Source organism: Symphalangus syndactylus, chromosome 17 (assembly GCF_028878055.3).
Source record: "Symphalangus syndactylus isolate Jambi chromosome 17, NHGRI_mSymSyn1-v2.1_pri, whole genome shotgun sequence".
Lineage (NCBI taxonomy): Eukaryota > Metazoa > Chordata > Mammalia > Primates > Hylobatidae > Symphalangus > Symphalangus syndactylus.
In genome coordinates this window covers 18,854,010-18,869,331 of record NC_072439.2, presented here as the reverse complement: position 1 = coordinate 18,869,331, position 15,322 = coordinate 18,854,010, and the positions used below count along the sequence as shown (strand labels likewise).

The 15,322-nt window shown below is 44.7% G+C and overlaps 1 protein-coding gene across 1 annotated transcript; it reads right to left on the bottom strand.

Moving 5' to 3' along the window:
• Positions 1–119: 119 nt before the first annotated feature.
• LOC129465412 (pregnancy-specific beta-1-glycoprotein 6-like) lies at positions 120–15,236 on the bottom strand. Its single transcript, XM_055247470.2, has 6 exons — positions 15,064–15,236; positions 13,451–13,816; positions 7,693–7,971; positions 4,665–4,964; positions 4,032–4,286; positions 120–639 (listed from the first exon to the last, which is right to left on the bottom strand). The coding sequence occupies exons 1-6, from the start codon at positions 15,125–15,127 to the stop codon at positions 572–574; spliced, it is 1,332 nt and encodes a 443-aa protein (XP_055103445.1). The 5' UTR covers positions 15,128–15,236; the 3' UTR covers positions 120–571.
• Between the last annotated feature and the right edge of the window lie 86 nt (positions 15,237–15,322).

The following is a 15,322-nucleotide window of genomic DNA, read 5'->3' as shown; positions in this document are numbered from 1 at the left end:
GTGTCGTATGGCTAGTGACAGGTGGATGTGAGATTTGATTCTAGGACTATTTGACCTCAAGGCTAATGATGATGGTAGTAATATAGCAGCTGACATTGGTTCCTCTGTGTGTGGCATTTTGTTTCATTGACTGTGTTAAACCTTTAAAAGAATGGTATGAAGAAAACACTCTCATTGCAGTTCTCAAGTGAACAATCAGAGTTTCAGAGAAGCTGAGTCTTGTGCAACAAATGTATAACTGTAAACTCTCACATTAAAAAAAAGAAAGATCTTAGGTCAACAACCTACTTTAATACTTCAGGATATGGAAGAAGAACAAACTAAAGCCAAGCACAGTGAATGAGGGAAATAATAAGGATTAGAGTGGATATACATAAAATGGAGAATGGAAAAAGAATAGAGGAAATTAATGAAACCAGAAGTAGATTCTTCAAAATAAAATCAACAAAATTGACAACCACTAACTAGATTGACTAAGAAAAAAAGAGAAAAGTTTAAAATTACTAAAATCAGAAATGAAAATGGACTCTGAGCATGGTGGATCATGTTTTAATCCTAGCACTTTGGGAGGTCACAGCAGAAGGATTTCTTGAGACCAGGTGTTTGGACCAGCATAGGTAACCATAGGGGACCCTGTCTCTACAAAAAAAAAAAAAACAAATTAGCTGGGCATGGTGGCATGCACCTGTAGTCATAGCATCTTGGAAGGCTGAAAAAGGAGAATTGCTTGAGCCCAGGAGCTTGAGGCTGTGGTGAGCCATAATCACACCACTGAATTCCATCCTGGGCTGGCCTACAGAGTGAGAGCCTGTCTCTCTCTCTCCAAAAAAAAAAAAAAAAAAAAGAAAAAAAGAAATGGAGCGATTACTACCAATTCTTATAAAATAATGATTATGAAAGTACTATAAATAATTTTATGCCAATAAATTGGATAAAGTGGATGAAGTAGACAAACTCTTAGAAACACACAAAAATATGAATAGAACTATAATCAGTAATAAGATTGAATCAATAAAAGCATTTGATGAAATTCAATATTTTTTCATAATAAAAACATTCTAAGAATGGAAGGAAACCACCTCAACATAATGGCAATATGTGAAAAACCCAATGCTAACATCACACTCAATGGAGAAAGACTGAAAGCTTTCCTGGTATGAGCAGGAACAAGACAAGGATGTCTGCTTTTGACACTTTTATTCAACATATTATTGAAAGCTCTAGTCAGAAAAATTAGGCAAAAATTTTAAAAAAGACATTCAAATTGGAAGGAAGAAGTAAAATTATTTCTGTTGACAGATAACTTGAACTTATATGTAGAAAATCCTAAAGATGGAACAAACCTATTAGAATTAATAAATAAATTCAGTAATGTTACACAATACAAAATTAACATTCAAACTTCAGTTGTATTTCAATATACTAACCATGAACAATCTGAAGGGAAATTAAGAAAAATATTTCAATTTATATTAACATCAAAAAGAATAAAATATTTAGGAATAAGTTAAACTAAAAAGGTGAAATGATTATACCTGGAATCTACAAAATATTGCTGAAGGAAAGAAAGACGACATCAATAAATTGAAAGACATTTTGTTTTCATGAATTGGAAGACTCAATATTGTTAGGAGAACAGTGCTACCCAAAGTGAGCTGCAGATTCAATACAATTCCTATGAGAATCTCAGTGACATTTTTGCAGAAAAAGAAAAATCTGTCCTAAAATTTATATTGAATCTCATGACTCTAAATAGACACACAGCTTTGAAGAGGAAGAATGAAGCTGGAGGACTCACACTTCCTGATTTCAGCATTTGCTACAAAGCCCCAGTAATCAATACAGTGTGGTACTGGCATAAAGGAGGACATGGAAATTAATGAAATATAATAGCCCAGAAAGAAATGCTTGCATATATGGCCAAATGATTTTCATCGAGTGTGCCAAGATCGTTCAATGGGGAAGGGACAGTGTTCTCACCAAATCATATTGGGAAAGCTGGATATCCAAGGGCAAGAAGAATGGAACCTTTACCTAACCATGTACAAAAATTAACCCACAATAGATCAAAGATCTAAATGTAAGAGCAAAAACTATACAACTCTTAGAAGAAAAGCTTCATGATACTGGATTTCACAATGATTTCTTGGTCATAACAATAAAATGGATAAACTGGACTTCATAAAAATCAAAACCTTTTATATATCGAAGAACATTATCAAGAAAGTAAAAAGGCAACCCATGCAATGATAAAAATATTTGCAAATTATATGTGTGATAAGAAATCAATTTCCAGAATGCATGAAAAGCTACAAGTCAACAACAGCAAACCTCCAAAAACCCAATGAATAAATGAACAAAGGATTAAAATAGAGTTTTCTCCAAGGAAGATATACAAATATCCAATAAGCCCACGCAAAGTTCCTCAGCATCACGAATACTTAGAGATATGCAAATCAAAACCACAATGTTACACCACCTCACACACTTTAGGATGGCTTTGATAAACAACAACAATGACAGCAATACAAAACAATAGGTGTTTTCAAGTAGATGGAAAAATTGGAGCTCTAGTGCATTGCTGATGGGAATGGGAAATGTTATAGCCACTGGAAAAAGTGCTGTGGCTGTTTCTCAAAAAATTAAGCAATAAATTATCATTTGATCCAGCAATTCCACTTCTGGACATACTCCCCATAGAATTGAAAGAAATTTGAACAAATATTTGTACACTGATGTTCAGAGAAGCATTACTCACAACAGCCAAAACATGTAAACAACTGAAAAGTCCATTGAAAGAGAAGTGGGTAGGCAAATGAGGTGTATCTTTACATTGAAATGTTATTCAACATTAAGAAGGAATAAAATCCAATACATCATGCAAAATGGATGAACCTTGAAGATATTATGCTAACTGAAATAAGCCAGACACAAAAGGATAATTATTATAAAATTCCATTTATAAAAGATAGAATAGCCAGCTACATAGAGACAGAAAGTACAATGGTGGGTGCTAAGAGTTAGGGGGAAAAGGAGTGAGAGTTACTGTTTATTGGGTACAGAGGTTTAATATGGTAAGAGGAAAAAGTTCTGGAAATGGATAGTGTGATGGTTACACAACACTAAATTGTACACTTAGAAATAGTTAATGGTAAGTCTTATATTAGATATATATAAAGTGTCTGGTAGTCTTACCCTCTCTATAATTACACACTTTTTGGCACTGCCCCTTTCCTGCCATGCAGAGCCCCAGGGGTGAATCTCTCTATTTCTCCAGCACTGCATCAGTCACTGTCCTCCGTACTGCGTCCCACGTGCTGTGCCCACAGCCTCATACAGCGGGTGACTTCAGAGCCAGGATGCAGCTCAGGAGTCTGCCCTGAGGCTCCTTCTCTTCTTATTTCCCTGCAGCCTGGCCCGGGGGAGGCTTGGCTTCAACTGGCAGCTCGATTTAGCCAAATTCAGGATAGGCCACCAGGGCTCTTTCTCCACACATGCTGGTCCCTCACCAGGTGCAGTCAGGCAGGGCCAGTCACAGAGGATCCCGGAGCAGAGCAAGAAGCAGAGTCTGAGCTGCTCCTCCCTCACCCAAGGGGCTTCCTCCTCTCATTTGTGGGAAAAGCGTGAGCTTGTTTCAAAGCCTCACATGTTCCTTGTAGCTCATGGTATAGGTACAAGAAAACAAAGACGTGGCAGAAGGGGATGTGTTGGTGACAGCGAGAAGCAACTTGATCTTGAGGACTCTCCTTCTTGTCCCTCTGTGAAGCCTCTTCTACCACATAGGGCTCAGGGCTGATAAAGTCCCCTCCCTACCTTTCTCAGGCCAGACACAAGGTCAGCCATGAGAAAACAGAAAAACAAGGAGAAGAGAGTCTATAGAGACAAATTGGGAGGGTTCAGGAGGAGAATTTGGGACTTGCTTGTGCCCATGGGACACAGGCTGGGAATAAAAATGTTTTCCTGACTCTTCTCTGAAAGCCAGATAGACTCCACCTAAAACCCTGTGGCCAAGGATGCTGGGATCCACTTACCAGAGACTTTGACTCTCATGGATTTGGAGTTTCTCCTGCCAGTGGCTGAGTTATGAACAGAGCAAGCATAGAGCCCGCTATGCTTTGTAGTAATTTGGGGGATAGAGAGATTCTGTCCTGATTGCTGAAACTTCCCATCAATTGTCCAAGAATACTCCGCCGGTGGGTTAGAGTCCGCGAAGCAGGACAAGTAGAGGTGTTCTCCTGAATGGTAATGGGCGAATGAAGGATAAATGCTGGGGAGGTCTGGACCATCTGGAGCAAAGAGAATAAAGCCACAGGTGATGTCATCCCAGGGAAGGGGATGCTCCTGGTCTCTTAAAGGGACACAGTGACCCTCTGAGCCAAGACACACCCTCAAGTCCCAGCCAAACCCCCTCTATGTTCACTGAGCCGAAGCCTGAGGTATTCACCTGTTTCTCCCATCACAAGCTGTGGGCCCCAAGTCTCCCATGACAAGAGCGTCCCTTCCCTTATATTATTGGTTAAGGCTGTGCCTACTCAGGTTTTCCCAGGGCAGGGAGTCATGGCCAGCTCGGATGTCCAGAAACAAAGTTGTCTATACTTGGACCGGTGAGAGACTGAGAGGCCTGGCCTCTGGTCGTTTGGATTTAAGGTGGTGTCCTGGCCCACAGAGGAACAAAAGATACTCCCAGAGGGCATTCAGGGTTACTGGGTCACTGCAGATGCCACCATATCGTTCCCGTATTTCACATTGATAGGCTCCTGTTTCATTCCTCATGACACTGGGTAGAATGAGGATGCTGTTTTCAATGGGTCGCTTTACCCTGGGACTGACCGGGAGCCTTTGACCATTTAGCCACCACCTGTAGGTGTAGTTCTCACTCTGAGGTTCACAGGTGAAGGCTAAGACATCCTTATTCTCCCTGGGGTTTAAGTTGTTGATGGTGATGTAGGGCTTGGGCGTCTTCGCTGTGTGGGTAACAGAGAGAAGATTGTCCTGTGTGGCACATTTGATTCCTCCACAGGCATCCTTCAATCGGAGTGGCATCTCCCACCTCTCAGCCCACCCAAGTCCTTGAAAGCCAATAGCTGGTGCGTGTGTCACAAGACAGATGCATGATTATCTAAGGGCTCAAAGACTGTGAGGCCGCCTGCTCTGTCTTAGGGAAGCACAGACTTTCTCAAGGGTCAATTGAGCAGCAGTGTTGGGTCATAGACAGACACATCAGTGGGAGTCACAGCCCCTGGTACCCCTCCCAGTCAATCCATCATCAGTTGACTGGCTGGCTCACCTTGGGTTCCTTACCTGGAATGTGCAACTGATGGGCCCTTTCCAAATTCCATCCTACTTTTCCCCCCTAGATGTGATTTCCCTGCAGCTTCCATTTCCAAGGACATTCTAGAGATGAGTAATAATGGGACTTCCCAGTGTCCTGAAACCCTGAAGATACTGAACAGCCTGGCCTGGGACTGGATGTTTCAGCAGAAATAACACAGGGGAGACCAGAGTCAAGCCTGGAGGTCAGTTCAGTCATCAGGCAGTGGAGGCACAAGGTGGGGCAGTTTTTTGCATGTGTTTCATGATGACTTACTTGAACCAGTGACCTCTAAAGATAGAGCAGAGTGCAAGGAATGATCTAGGAAGAGTGAAGGGGACAGGCAAGAGCTGGTGGCTTTGGAGCAGAACCATGTTCCCTGTCCTGGGTTCCTTAAGTTTCCTCTCCTTCTGCAGAGGGCGGGTGAGGACCATGTGGATCTTTCCAGAAATACATGTGGACATTTGCAAATGCAGAACTGACTGGTTGAAAGAGTGGGAATGAACTGCTGGAAATCTGGTCCTCATGGGCCATGTGTGTTTGATGGACATGAGACAAATTTGGAGAGAAGTTTTTCAAATATTTTCTTTCATTGGACATTCTACTCTCAGATTCCGTGGTTTCGACTACTCTAGGGACCTCATGTAAGTGGATTCCAGAGTGAATATGAGAAGAGACTGCTGGTTGCCAGGAGCTGGGAGTGGGGAGAATCAGAAGTTGTTCATGGCTGTGCAGTTTCAGTTATGCAAGGTGGGGAGATTCTAGAGATCTGCTGTACAGCTTGATGCCTATAGTTGACACAGATTGAGTACTTCTTCTGCATAAGACTTAGGACAAAAAGTGTTTTGGATTTCCGACATTTTTTGATTCTGAAATATTTGTCACATACTTACTGGTTTAGCATCCCAAATCTGAAAGATTCAAAATCCAAAATCCTTCAATGAGCATTTCTTTTCAGCATCAGATTAGCAGGCAAAAGTGGGAGGTGATAAGACAAATATATCCTTGCTCTTTTTTTTTTTCTTTCACCATGTTTCTAGCTTGTTGATTAGTTTTCAGTCAATTCCATACTGGCCATGCTGCACTCGTATATTTTTGAAGGTTTTGGGATGTGAGAAAGGCTGATTGCTATTTTCTATGTCATCAGAACTTTCCACCTTTTCGTGGTTGCATCTTTTTCTCAGTGTTTCTGTTGTGGCAGTCACTAACAAGGGCCTGTCAGGTCAGATTTAGGACAGAGTTTTCTAATTCTGCAAAAAAATGTTACTGGGATTCTGGTAGGAGTTGCATTGAATTTTCAACTCACTTGGGTATTATTGTCTTTCTAACAATATTGATTCTTCCAATCCATGAAAATGAAATGTCTTTCCATATATTGATATCGTCTTTAATTTCTTTCAGGAATGTTTTGTAGTTTTCAGGGATAATCATTTGACCTTTTTGGTTAAACATATTCCAAAATATTTGATTCCTTTTGATGTTAATGTGAATTGAAATTCTTTCCTTAATTTCCTTTCAGATTGTTCACTGTTAGTGTATAGTCTAAACAATGATCTAGAAAGAGTGAAGGGGACAGGCAAAAGCTGGTGGTTTTGTAGCAGAAACATATTCCCTGTCCAGGATTTTGAATTTCCCTTTCCCTTTGTAGAGGGCAGGTGGCTCTTCCCTGATAGCTAGACAGACTGCACTGGAACACATATTGCCAATGCTCCAGGGATCCACTTACCAGGGACTAAGATCCTCTTGATTATGAGATTTGTTCTACCAGTGGCTGAGTTATGGATGAAACAGACATAGACCCCTCTATATGTTTTAGTGATTTGGGAGATAAAGAACACTTGTGCTGATTGCTGGACCTTCCCATCGATCAGCCAAGAATGCTCTGCCAGTGGGTGAGAGTCTGTGAGACAGGAGAGCTTGGGGACTTCCCCTGTATGGTAATAGGTATATGAGGAAGAAATGGTGGGGGCATCCAGACCATCTGGAGCAAAGAGAATGAAGTCACAGGTGATATTGTCAGAGGGAAGGGAAAATCCTCGTTTGTGGAAGGGCCACAGTGACCCTGTGAGCCAAGTCGCAACATTGAAGTCCCAGCCAAATCCCCGCTGCGTTCACTGATCTGGAGCCTGAGACATTCACCTGTTTCTCCCATCACAAGCTGTGGACCCTGAGTCTCCCATGACAGGAGCAGCCTCTTTTCTCCTATTGTTGATCAAGCCTAGGCCTACTCTGGTTTGCCTGGGGCAGAAGGTCATGGCCAGCTTTGATGTCCAGGGGTAAAGGTCTCTGTACTTGGACCTGAGAGGGACTAAGAAACCTGGCCTCTGGCCATGTGTATTTGGGATGGCAGCCTGGCTCCCAGAGGAACAGAAGATACTCACAGAGGAGATTCAGGGTGAATGGGTCACTGCGGCTGGCACCCACTGCCTTCCGTATTTCACATTCATAGGGTCCTGCAATATCCTTTGTGGCACCAAATATAAAGAGGGTCCTGTTACTTCTGGACAGCTGCAACCTGTAATTCATAGGGAGGCTCTGACCATTCATCCACCACAGGTAGCTTGCGTCCGGAGTCTCAGGATCACAGGTTAATCTCACAATATCCGTGTGCTCCATGGGGTTTAACTTGCTGCTAGATATGTAGGGCTTGGGAGTCTCCACTGTGCAGAAAACAGAGAGAAGATTGCCCTGTGTGGCAACTTTCATTCCTCCAAAGGCATTTTTTAATCAGAGTTGGCATTTCCCATCTCTCAGCCCACCCAAGTCCTTAAAAGCCCATGGCAGGTGTGTGTGTTACAAGACAGATGCATGGCAATCTGAGGACTCAGAGATTGTGAGGCTGCCTGCTTTATATGGGAGAAGCACAGACTTTCTTAAGTGTGAATCGAGCAGTAGTATTGGGTCATGGAAAGACACAGGACCAGCAGTCACAGCCCCTGATGCCTCTGTGAGTCCCTCCGCCTCCAACTGCCTGCCTGGCCCACCTTGTGGTCCTCACTTGGAGCATGCAGTTCTGGGATCTTCTTACTTTCAGTCTTACTTTGCCCCCTGAGGTATGTTTTCTCTGCAGCTTCCCTTTCCAAGGACATCCTAGAGATGGATGATGGAACTTCCCATTGTCCTTAAACCCTTTGGGTACTGGAAAGCCTGGCCTGGGACTGGGTACTTCAGCAGAAATAACACAGGGGAGAGACCAGAGTCAAGCCTGGAGGTCAGTTCAGTCATCAGGCAGTGGAGCCACAAGGTGGGGCAGTTTTCCCAGGTGTCTCATAGTGACTGACTTGAGCCAGTGACCTCTAAAGATAGAGGAGAGTCCAAGGAATGACTTACAAACAGTGAAGGGGACAGGCAAGAGCTGATAGCTTCGGACCAAGACCGTGTTCCCTGTTCTGGGTCCATGATGCTCCCCTCTCCCTGTAGAGGGCAGGCGAGGATCCTGTGGATTTTTCTAGAAATACATGAGGATGTTTGCAAATGCAGAACTGAGTGGTGGAAAGGGCGAACATGGACTGATGATGGAAGTCTGGCCCTCATGGACCATATGTGTTTGGTGGATATTAGATCAATATTTGGGAAGAAGTCTTGCAGATACTTTCTCTCATTAGACATTCTACTCTCTGATTCTGAGTTTGACTACTCTATGCACCTCATACAGATAAAGTGTTCCTTATGCAGAAAGCTAAAAACAAAGCGTTTTGGATTCCTAATTTCTTTTTTGGAATATTTCCAGTATATGTACTTGTTTAGCATCCCAAATCTGAAAAATTTAAAATCCAAAATGCGCCAGTGAGCACTTCTTTTTGGCATCACATCAGTGGACAGAAGTGTTGAGCTTTGGAGCATTTCAGATTTTGGATTTCTGGATTTGGGATGCTCAATTTGTAATACTGGAATTTTCCCATATAAAGTTGTCCGGGGTTTAGACCTCATATCATGTTCTGACTGTAGTAACAACAAAAAAAAATTTAGAGGAAACATTAAAATGTTTTCATAAGTGGAAATTTTTACTGATGGTTCAAACATCTAAGATCAATTGCTGGTAGTAGTATTTCTCTTGAGACCAAAATAAGGTTTGGGTGTGCCATGAATTCCAGCAGGATCACATGATGCTCAAAGAAAGATGCCAAAGGTGATTTGAAATTAGCAACTCCTTAAGTAGAGAGAGTCCCTTTAAAAGGACAGAACTGGTCAGTGTGTCAATTAGATAAAGGGAGGAATGATGCCAAATTAAAAGAAGCGATGTGTGTTATATTAGTAAATATAGAAAGAACTCCCTGCTTCTAATTTCTCTGCAGAGTTAGGAAAAATGGGGAGGACCCCAAAACAGGTATGTGAAATGCTTTCTTCATTTTCTCTTAAGCTCAGGAAACACCACTAGAGTGTAAGTTTCTGTAAATTAGGAAGAGTCTAAGTGAGATGCCAATGGCTCGTGTGTCTCCCCACAAGAAGAACTCCAACTAATGAAAACGACATCATCATGAGGAAACAGTTGTATGTGGCACAGGCAGTAAAACCATCAGATAGCGCCCACCTGGCCACCTCCAACTGGTCCCCAAAACCACCAGTATTCCCATTACATGAATGTTACAGCCTTTGTAGTTGTCCCACAACTACAAAACTTAAAAATTGCTATTGTCAAAACATATTAAATATGAAGTTGAATATGTTGTTCCACTTTTTTTTACCCACTGTTTTTGGACTTTCCTGTTTCAGTTTTGGAAGTTTCTATTGACACATCCTCAAGCTAGGGATTCCTTCCTCAGCTGTGTGCAATCTACCAGTAAGCATCAAAAGCATTCTTCATTTCTCTAACAGCAATTTTTTGTTTCTGAGACAGAGTCTCATTCTGTCGCCCAGGCTGGAGTACAGTGGCATGACCTCAGCTCACTGCAAGCTCCGCCTCCTGGGTTCATGCCATTCTCCTGCCTCAGCCTCCCAAGTAGCTGGGACTACAGGCGCCCGCCACCACACCTGGCTAAATTTCTGTATTTTTATTAGAGACGGGGTTTCACCATGTTACCCAGGATGGTCTCTATCTCCTGACCTTGTAACTTCCTCAGTCTCCCAAAGTGCTGGGATTATAGGTCTGAGCCACTGTGCCCAGCCATCTCTGAGGGATTTTAGCGACTTGTTGACTTTTGAGTTTGTTCAGCTTTTTCCTTAGTGTTAGAACGGAGTGACAAATTTCAAGCTTGTTATGTGCCTGACAGGAAGCCAGAAGTCTCTAGGAAGTGACCGGAGAATGTGAGCTCCATGGCAGGTTGAGGATGGAGTCACGAGTGAAACAGGTGAAATGAGCCCATGGGCTTTGGGGACTGCAGGCCTATCCAGCCCCTGACACCCTGGTGAGTCAGTGCAAAGATTACAACAGTGACAGCAAACTATCATGGCTGACTCCATCTGGCATCTAGTCTCAGGCTGGCTGTCCTCACTCATTCCTGGGCATAGGCCAGGCTAACCTTGGGAGGAATTTAGTTTATGGTTTAACTTTGAAGCAAGAATGATAATAGTTCCTCCATAAAACTAACACCCTTACTTTGCCCAGGGACTGCCTTTGTAAAACTAGTGAAAGACCATGAGGTTAAGATGATAGGAGGGAACTGAATTCTGCTAAAATGTAGGCACAGTTTCTATAATCCCTGACTGCTCAAATGTCATTTGGCCAGAGTTTACAAAATTTGTAACTAATTGCTCCTGTAGATAACATCACTATTGTAGAACGTGAGATTGGTCTTTTGAGATGTTTCTCATTCTTTTGCATTCTGGCAACCAGCTGACCTCATCCATACCTATGACTAATGGCTCAGCCAGTCATGTGGTCCTTACCTATAGGTGGATTCAAGCACAAACAGATCATTTCCCTCCGCCCGCATGATTCCATCACCAAACAATCAGCAGTACTCATTTTTTAGTCCTGTGCCCCTGAAACTATCCTTGAAAATCTCTAACCCCTGATCCCCTGGGGAGGCTGATTTGAGTAATAATAAACCTCCATCCTCCTGTTTGGCAGTCCTGGAGTCGTTAAATCTTTCCTTACTACAAATCGCCATTACAATAATTTTTTTTTCTTTTTTGTGCAGGAGGCCAGAAGAACTTGTCTGGCAATTCTAAGAGTGGATGGAGGAACTGCCTATCCCTGTCCCATGGTCTTGTCCACAGGTCAGCCTCACAAAGGGAAAGAGCCCTGGATGGGAATACAGTGGAAGGTCATTCTCTTAGTGACCTGGGGACATTGGCTCGAGATGAAGCCTGGCAGGAGTGGCAACTCCAGTGATTTCTGCACCTTTCCTATTTCCTGGGAGGTGGGCCAGGCCACAGTGTTAGTGGGAAGGGAACAGAACAGCCAGCCTAGTTAGAGGGAGTGTCTGCGGAAGGCCTAGGGGTGGAGGAAGAAGCTGTGCAGGACAGGGCTTGCCAGTCAGAATGAAGTGGGAGGAAGATGAGGGACACAGAGAAGCAGAGAGAGGCAGAGACACCATGGCAGTGAGCAGTGAGGGCTACACTGACTTCAGAGACCCCAGGGACCAGGTGCCCCCAGTTCCACAGTCCAGGACCAAGGAGCCCTGAGAACCCTCCGGTGGCCAAAGAGCTTCAGAGTTACATGAGGTGGGGTGGCTTTAGGGGCAGGAGGTAGTGGGGGGATGAAACATGGGTGTCAGCCTCTGAAGGACAAGGGACAGGTGTGGCTAGAACCTCGTAGGACTCTGTGTCCAAGATCCCGTCTCTAAAGAGGTTTTGAATCATTCATTTCTTCATTCGATTCCTTCATTTGTTATGTGAGAGCTCCTGAGTGTGTCTCTCGCTGGGCCTGTGCTGGTGTAGGGTGTGAGTGCGGAAAGAAAACAAGGTCCTTTCCTTGATCCTATCATAACAGTGACATGGACACTTTGGGAAACACAGGATTTCGGGTTCAGTGATGGGGGTGAAGATCTATGGGGGAGGCCTGGACAGTTTTTTGCACTGACTCTGACGGTTGAGGCAGGTGATTTAGTTCTGGGGTACAGACTACTCAGCTGACCATTTGCTCTCACTCCTCTGAGGTTTGGATGACTAAGAAGAGAGGATTTGAGCCAATAAATGACTATGGGGTCCTTGGAACCCAGTAGGCCCTCACTTCTGGTGGAGGAGAGGATGGGCCTGTGGCTGCAGACAGACCTCATGTGACCCTGATCTCCCCTTTGTGTTTGTGTGACTCTGGTTCAGTGACTGTGCCTTCCTGTGCCTCAGTTTTCTCTCAATCAAATAAGCTAAATGGCAAGTGGACTGTGGCTTTTCATGCTATCTGTGAATAAATTTTATATTATTCACAGTCACCTGACCTAATGCTTGGCACAGTGGAGGTGTTCACACAAACAGCATTTATTACTCATTTGCTTCCATGAGAAAGCACCTTTAGGTCAGATCCCTGTGGACAAGCTGCTACCAGGTACATGTTCTCTCTTCTGTTTCTGCTTCTGGAGACATTAGACGTTCTACGGACTGTCCTAAGCCTCCCAAGGCAGTTGGCTAATGGTCTACAAAGCTTGTCTTTCTGTCCTCTCCACTCTGAGAGTCAGGTGAAGAAAGGTCTGTCGTTGCCCAGATGAGGCTCTGAGGGCTGAGCCCTGGCTGGTGAGCAGCTCCAGGAGACACAGTCCTCAGACAGCTGGTAAATCCTTGGTCCCAGTAAGTGCTGCCGAAGAAGCCACAGCCCAGCCCTGGCACAGGCTCCTCAGCTTTATCTAGAGTAAGGATTTAGGGACAGGGTTCTGGGGTTGAGGCTTCTAGGGCTGAGCTTCTCTGAGAGTATCTCAGGGGCCCCTCAGGCCAAGCCCTTCTCAGTTCTCCAGGGTCTCTCAGGGTGAAATTTACGAAGAGGGCATGAGGAGCTTGACTGAGACTGATCTCCTGCTGCTGAGTCCCCCCATCAGACTGTCCTTCCTCTGCAGCAAGTGTCTGCAGGGTCTGGAAAGGGGAAAGGAATTCTGATCTGTTGAAGTTTGTCTCCTGTGCATGTTTCCTGAACTAAATGCCCAAACCCCAGCATGGGACATAATGCAGAGAGGGACACAGGCACAGTCCAGGCCTGAAAATCCTGTGTGTGTGAAGTAGAAATGACCCCTGCCCCCCAACACCCAGGGATCATGTGGAATCACTCACGGTATAAGGTGACGTTGAAATATGCAGTTACTCCTCTAGTCTCATCAACTCGCTTTATGATTTCTAAGGTGTAGGATCCTGTGTCCTCCTGGGTGACATTCTGGATCAGCAGGGATGCATTGGAATATAGTGTTACTCGTCCAGTGTATGCAGGCCCAGATGTAATTATTTGACGGTGTGCTGCATATGCTGTAATGTAATGCTGGACGTCCGTGATTTGCCCTTTGTACCAGAAGTAGCCATCAAGATTCTGGGGCAAATTGTGGACAAGTAGAAGAACATCCTTCCCTTCAGAAACTTTGGGTGGCTGGGCTTCAATCATGACTTGGGCCGTGGTGGGCGGGTTCCAGAAGTGTAAAAGTGATGCTAGGAGGTAGAGAGAGATCAGTTAATATTGAGACCTATGTACTGGGGTGAAAAGATGCGGCCCTGGGTCCTGAGAAGGTCTCTTCAATCCTCAGCCTTGAAGACACAGACACACACACACACACACATACAAACACAGACACGCGCACAGGAAGGGCATCTGTGTTTGTGTGTGTATGTGTGTATGTCCTACTGTCCTACTAGGTCAAGGTCAGCAGCATGACCCCCATTCCTTCAACACTTCTGACCTTGGCATTTTTCTGTTTGGAATCCTCTTCCCCAGGGGTTCGCATGGCCCACTCCACACTGCCCTCAGGTCCTGCTCACATCAGAGCATCCTTAGACTTCTTTCCTGACACCTCCTTCAGAGACCCTGGGTCTTCCCTTTCTGACCTTTCCCTGCTCTGCTCCCTCCAGGGTTCTTGTCAACACCTGACCTCACATTCCAGATCTCTTTGCATCTCTGTCTTCCTCCCCCTGACAGCGTGAGCTCCATGAGGACAGGGACTTTTGTGATCTTGGTTGCACCCCAGTGCCTGGAACAGGCTGCAGACTCCTGTAGATGCGAGAGTTCTCAGGGCCCTCCGCGCCCTGGGTGTTTTTTTTTTACCCCAATTGTTGAGGTTTTTTGCTGAGGACAGTGTTTCATGCCCTGCTTATATTTTTATTTGAAGTATCATCTGATATAGTTATTATTATCATTTTTCAAAATGTGGCGGCCCCTGATGATTAATCAGGAAAACAGAACACTTAAGTTTTTCCTACCTCTTACCAATTCCGGTTCAATGTGGCTTTCCTGTTATGACCCCTGTCCCTCTCTGGCGTATTTTCCCCTATCCAGGCTCCAACAGAGCCTTCTTTCCTTTTTTTCTTTTCTCTTTTTTTTTCTGTTTTTTTTTTTGAGACGGAGTCTCGTACTGTTGCCCAGGCCGGCGTGCAGTGGCGCTATCTCGGCTCCCTGCAACTTCTGTCTCCCGGGTTCACGTGATTCTCCTGCCTCAGCCTCCCAAGTAGCTAGGATTACAGGGGCACACCACCATACCTGGTTAATTTTTTGTATTTTTAGTAGAGACAGGGCTTCACTGTGTTGGCCAGACTGATCTTGAACTCCTGATCTCGTGATCCACCCACCTCAGCCTCCCAAAGTGCTGATTTCTTTTATTTTTTAGAATCCATCCTCTCCAGGAGACCCCATCCAGTGACTCTGCTTCCTCCTCCTGTCCTCTCCCAGGAAGTTGTCTCCTCACCTGTGAGCAGGAGCCCCTTCCAGGTGATGCGCTGTGTGCAGGGAGGGGCTGAGAGGGGCCCCATGGTCTCTGCTGCCTGCGTGTTCTCCTCTGTGGAGATGAGCCTAGGATCCAGAAGCTTCCTGAGCACGGCTGTCAGCTGTGCTGTCCTTCCTCCTTCTGCGCTGAGCCTCTTCCTGGGGCAGGAGCACTTCTCAAGCTCATGGGCGGGGTCAGGCCCAGGACACCTCTCTGTTCCCTCCTCTCTCAGTCCTGCCTC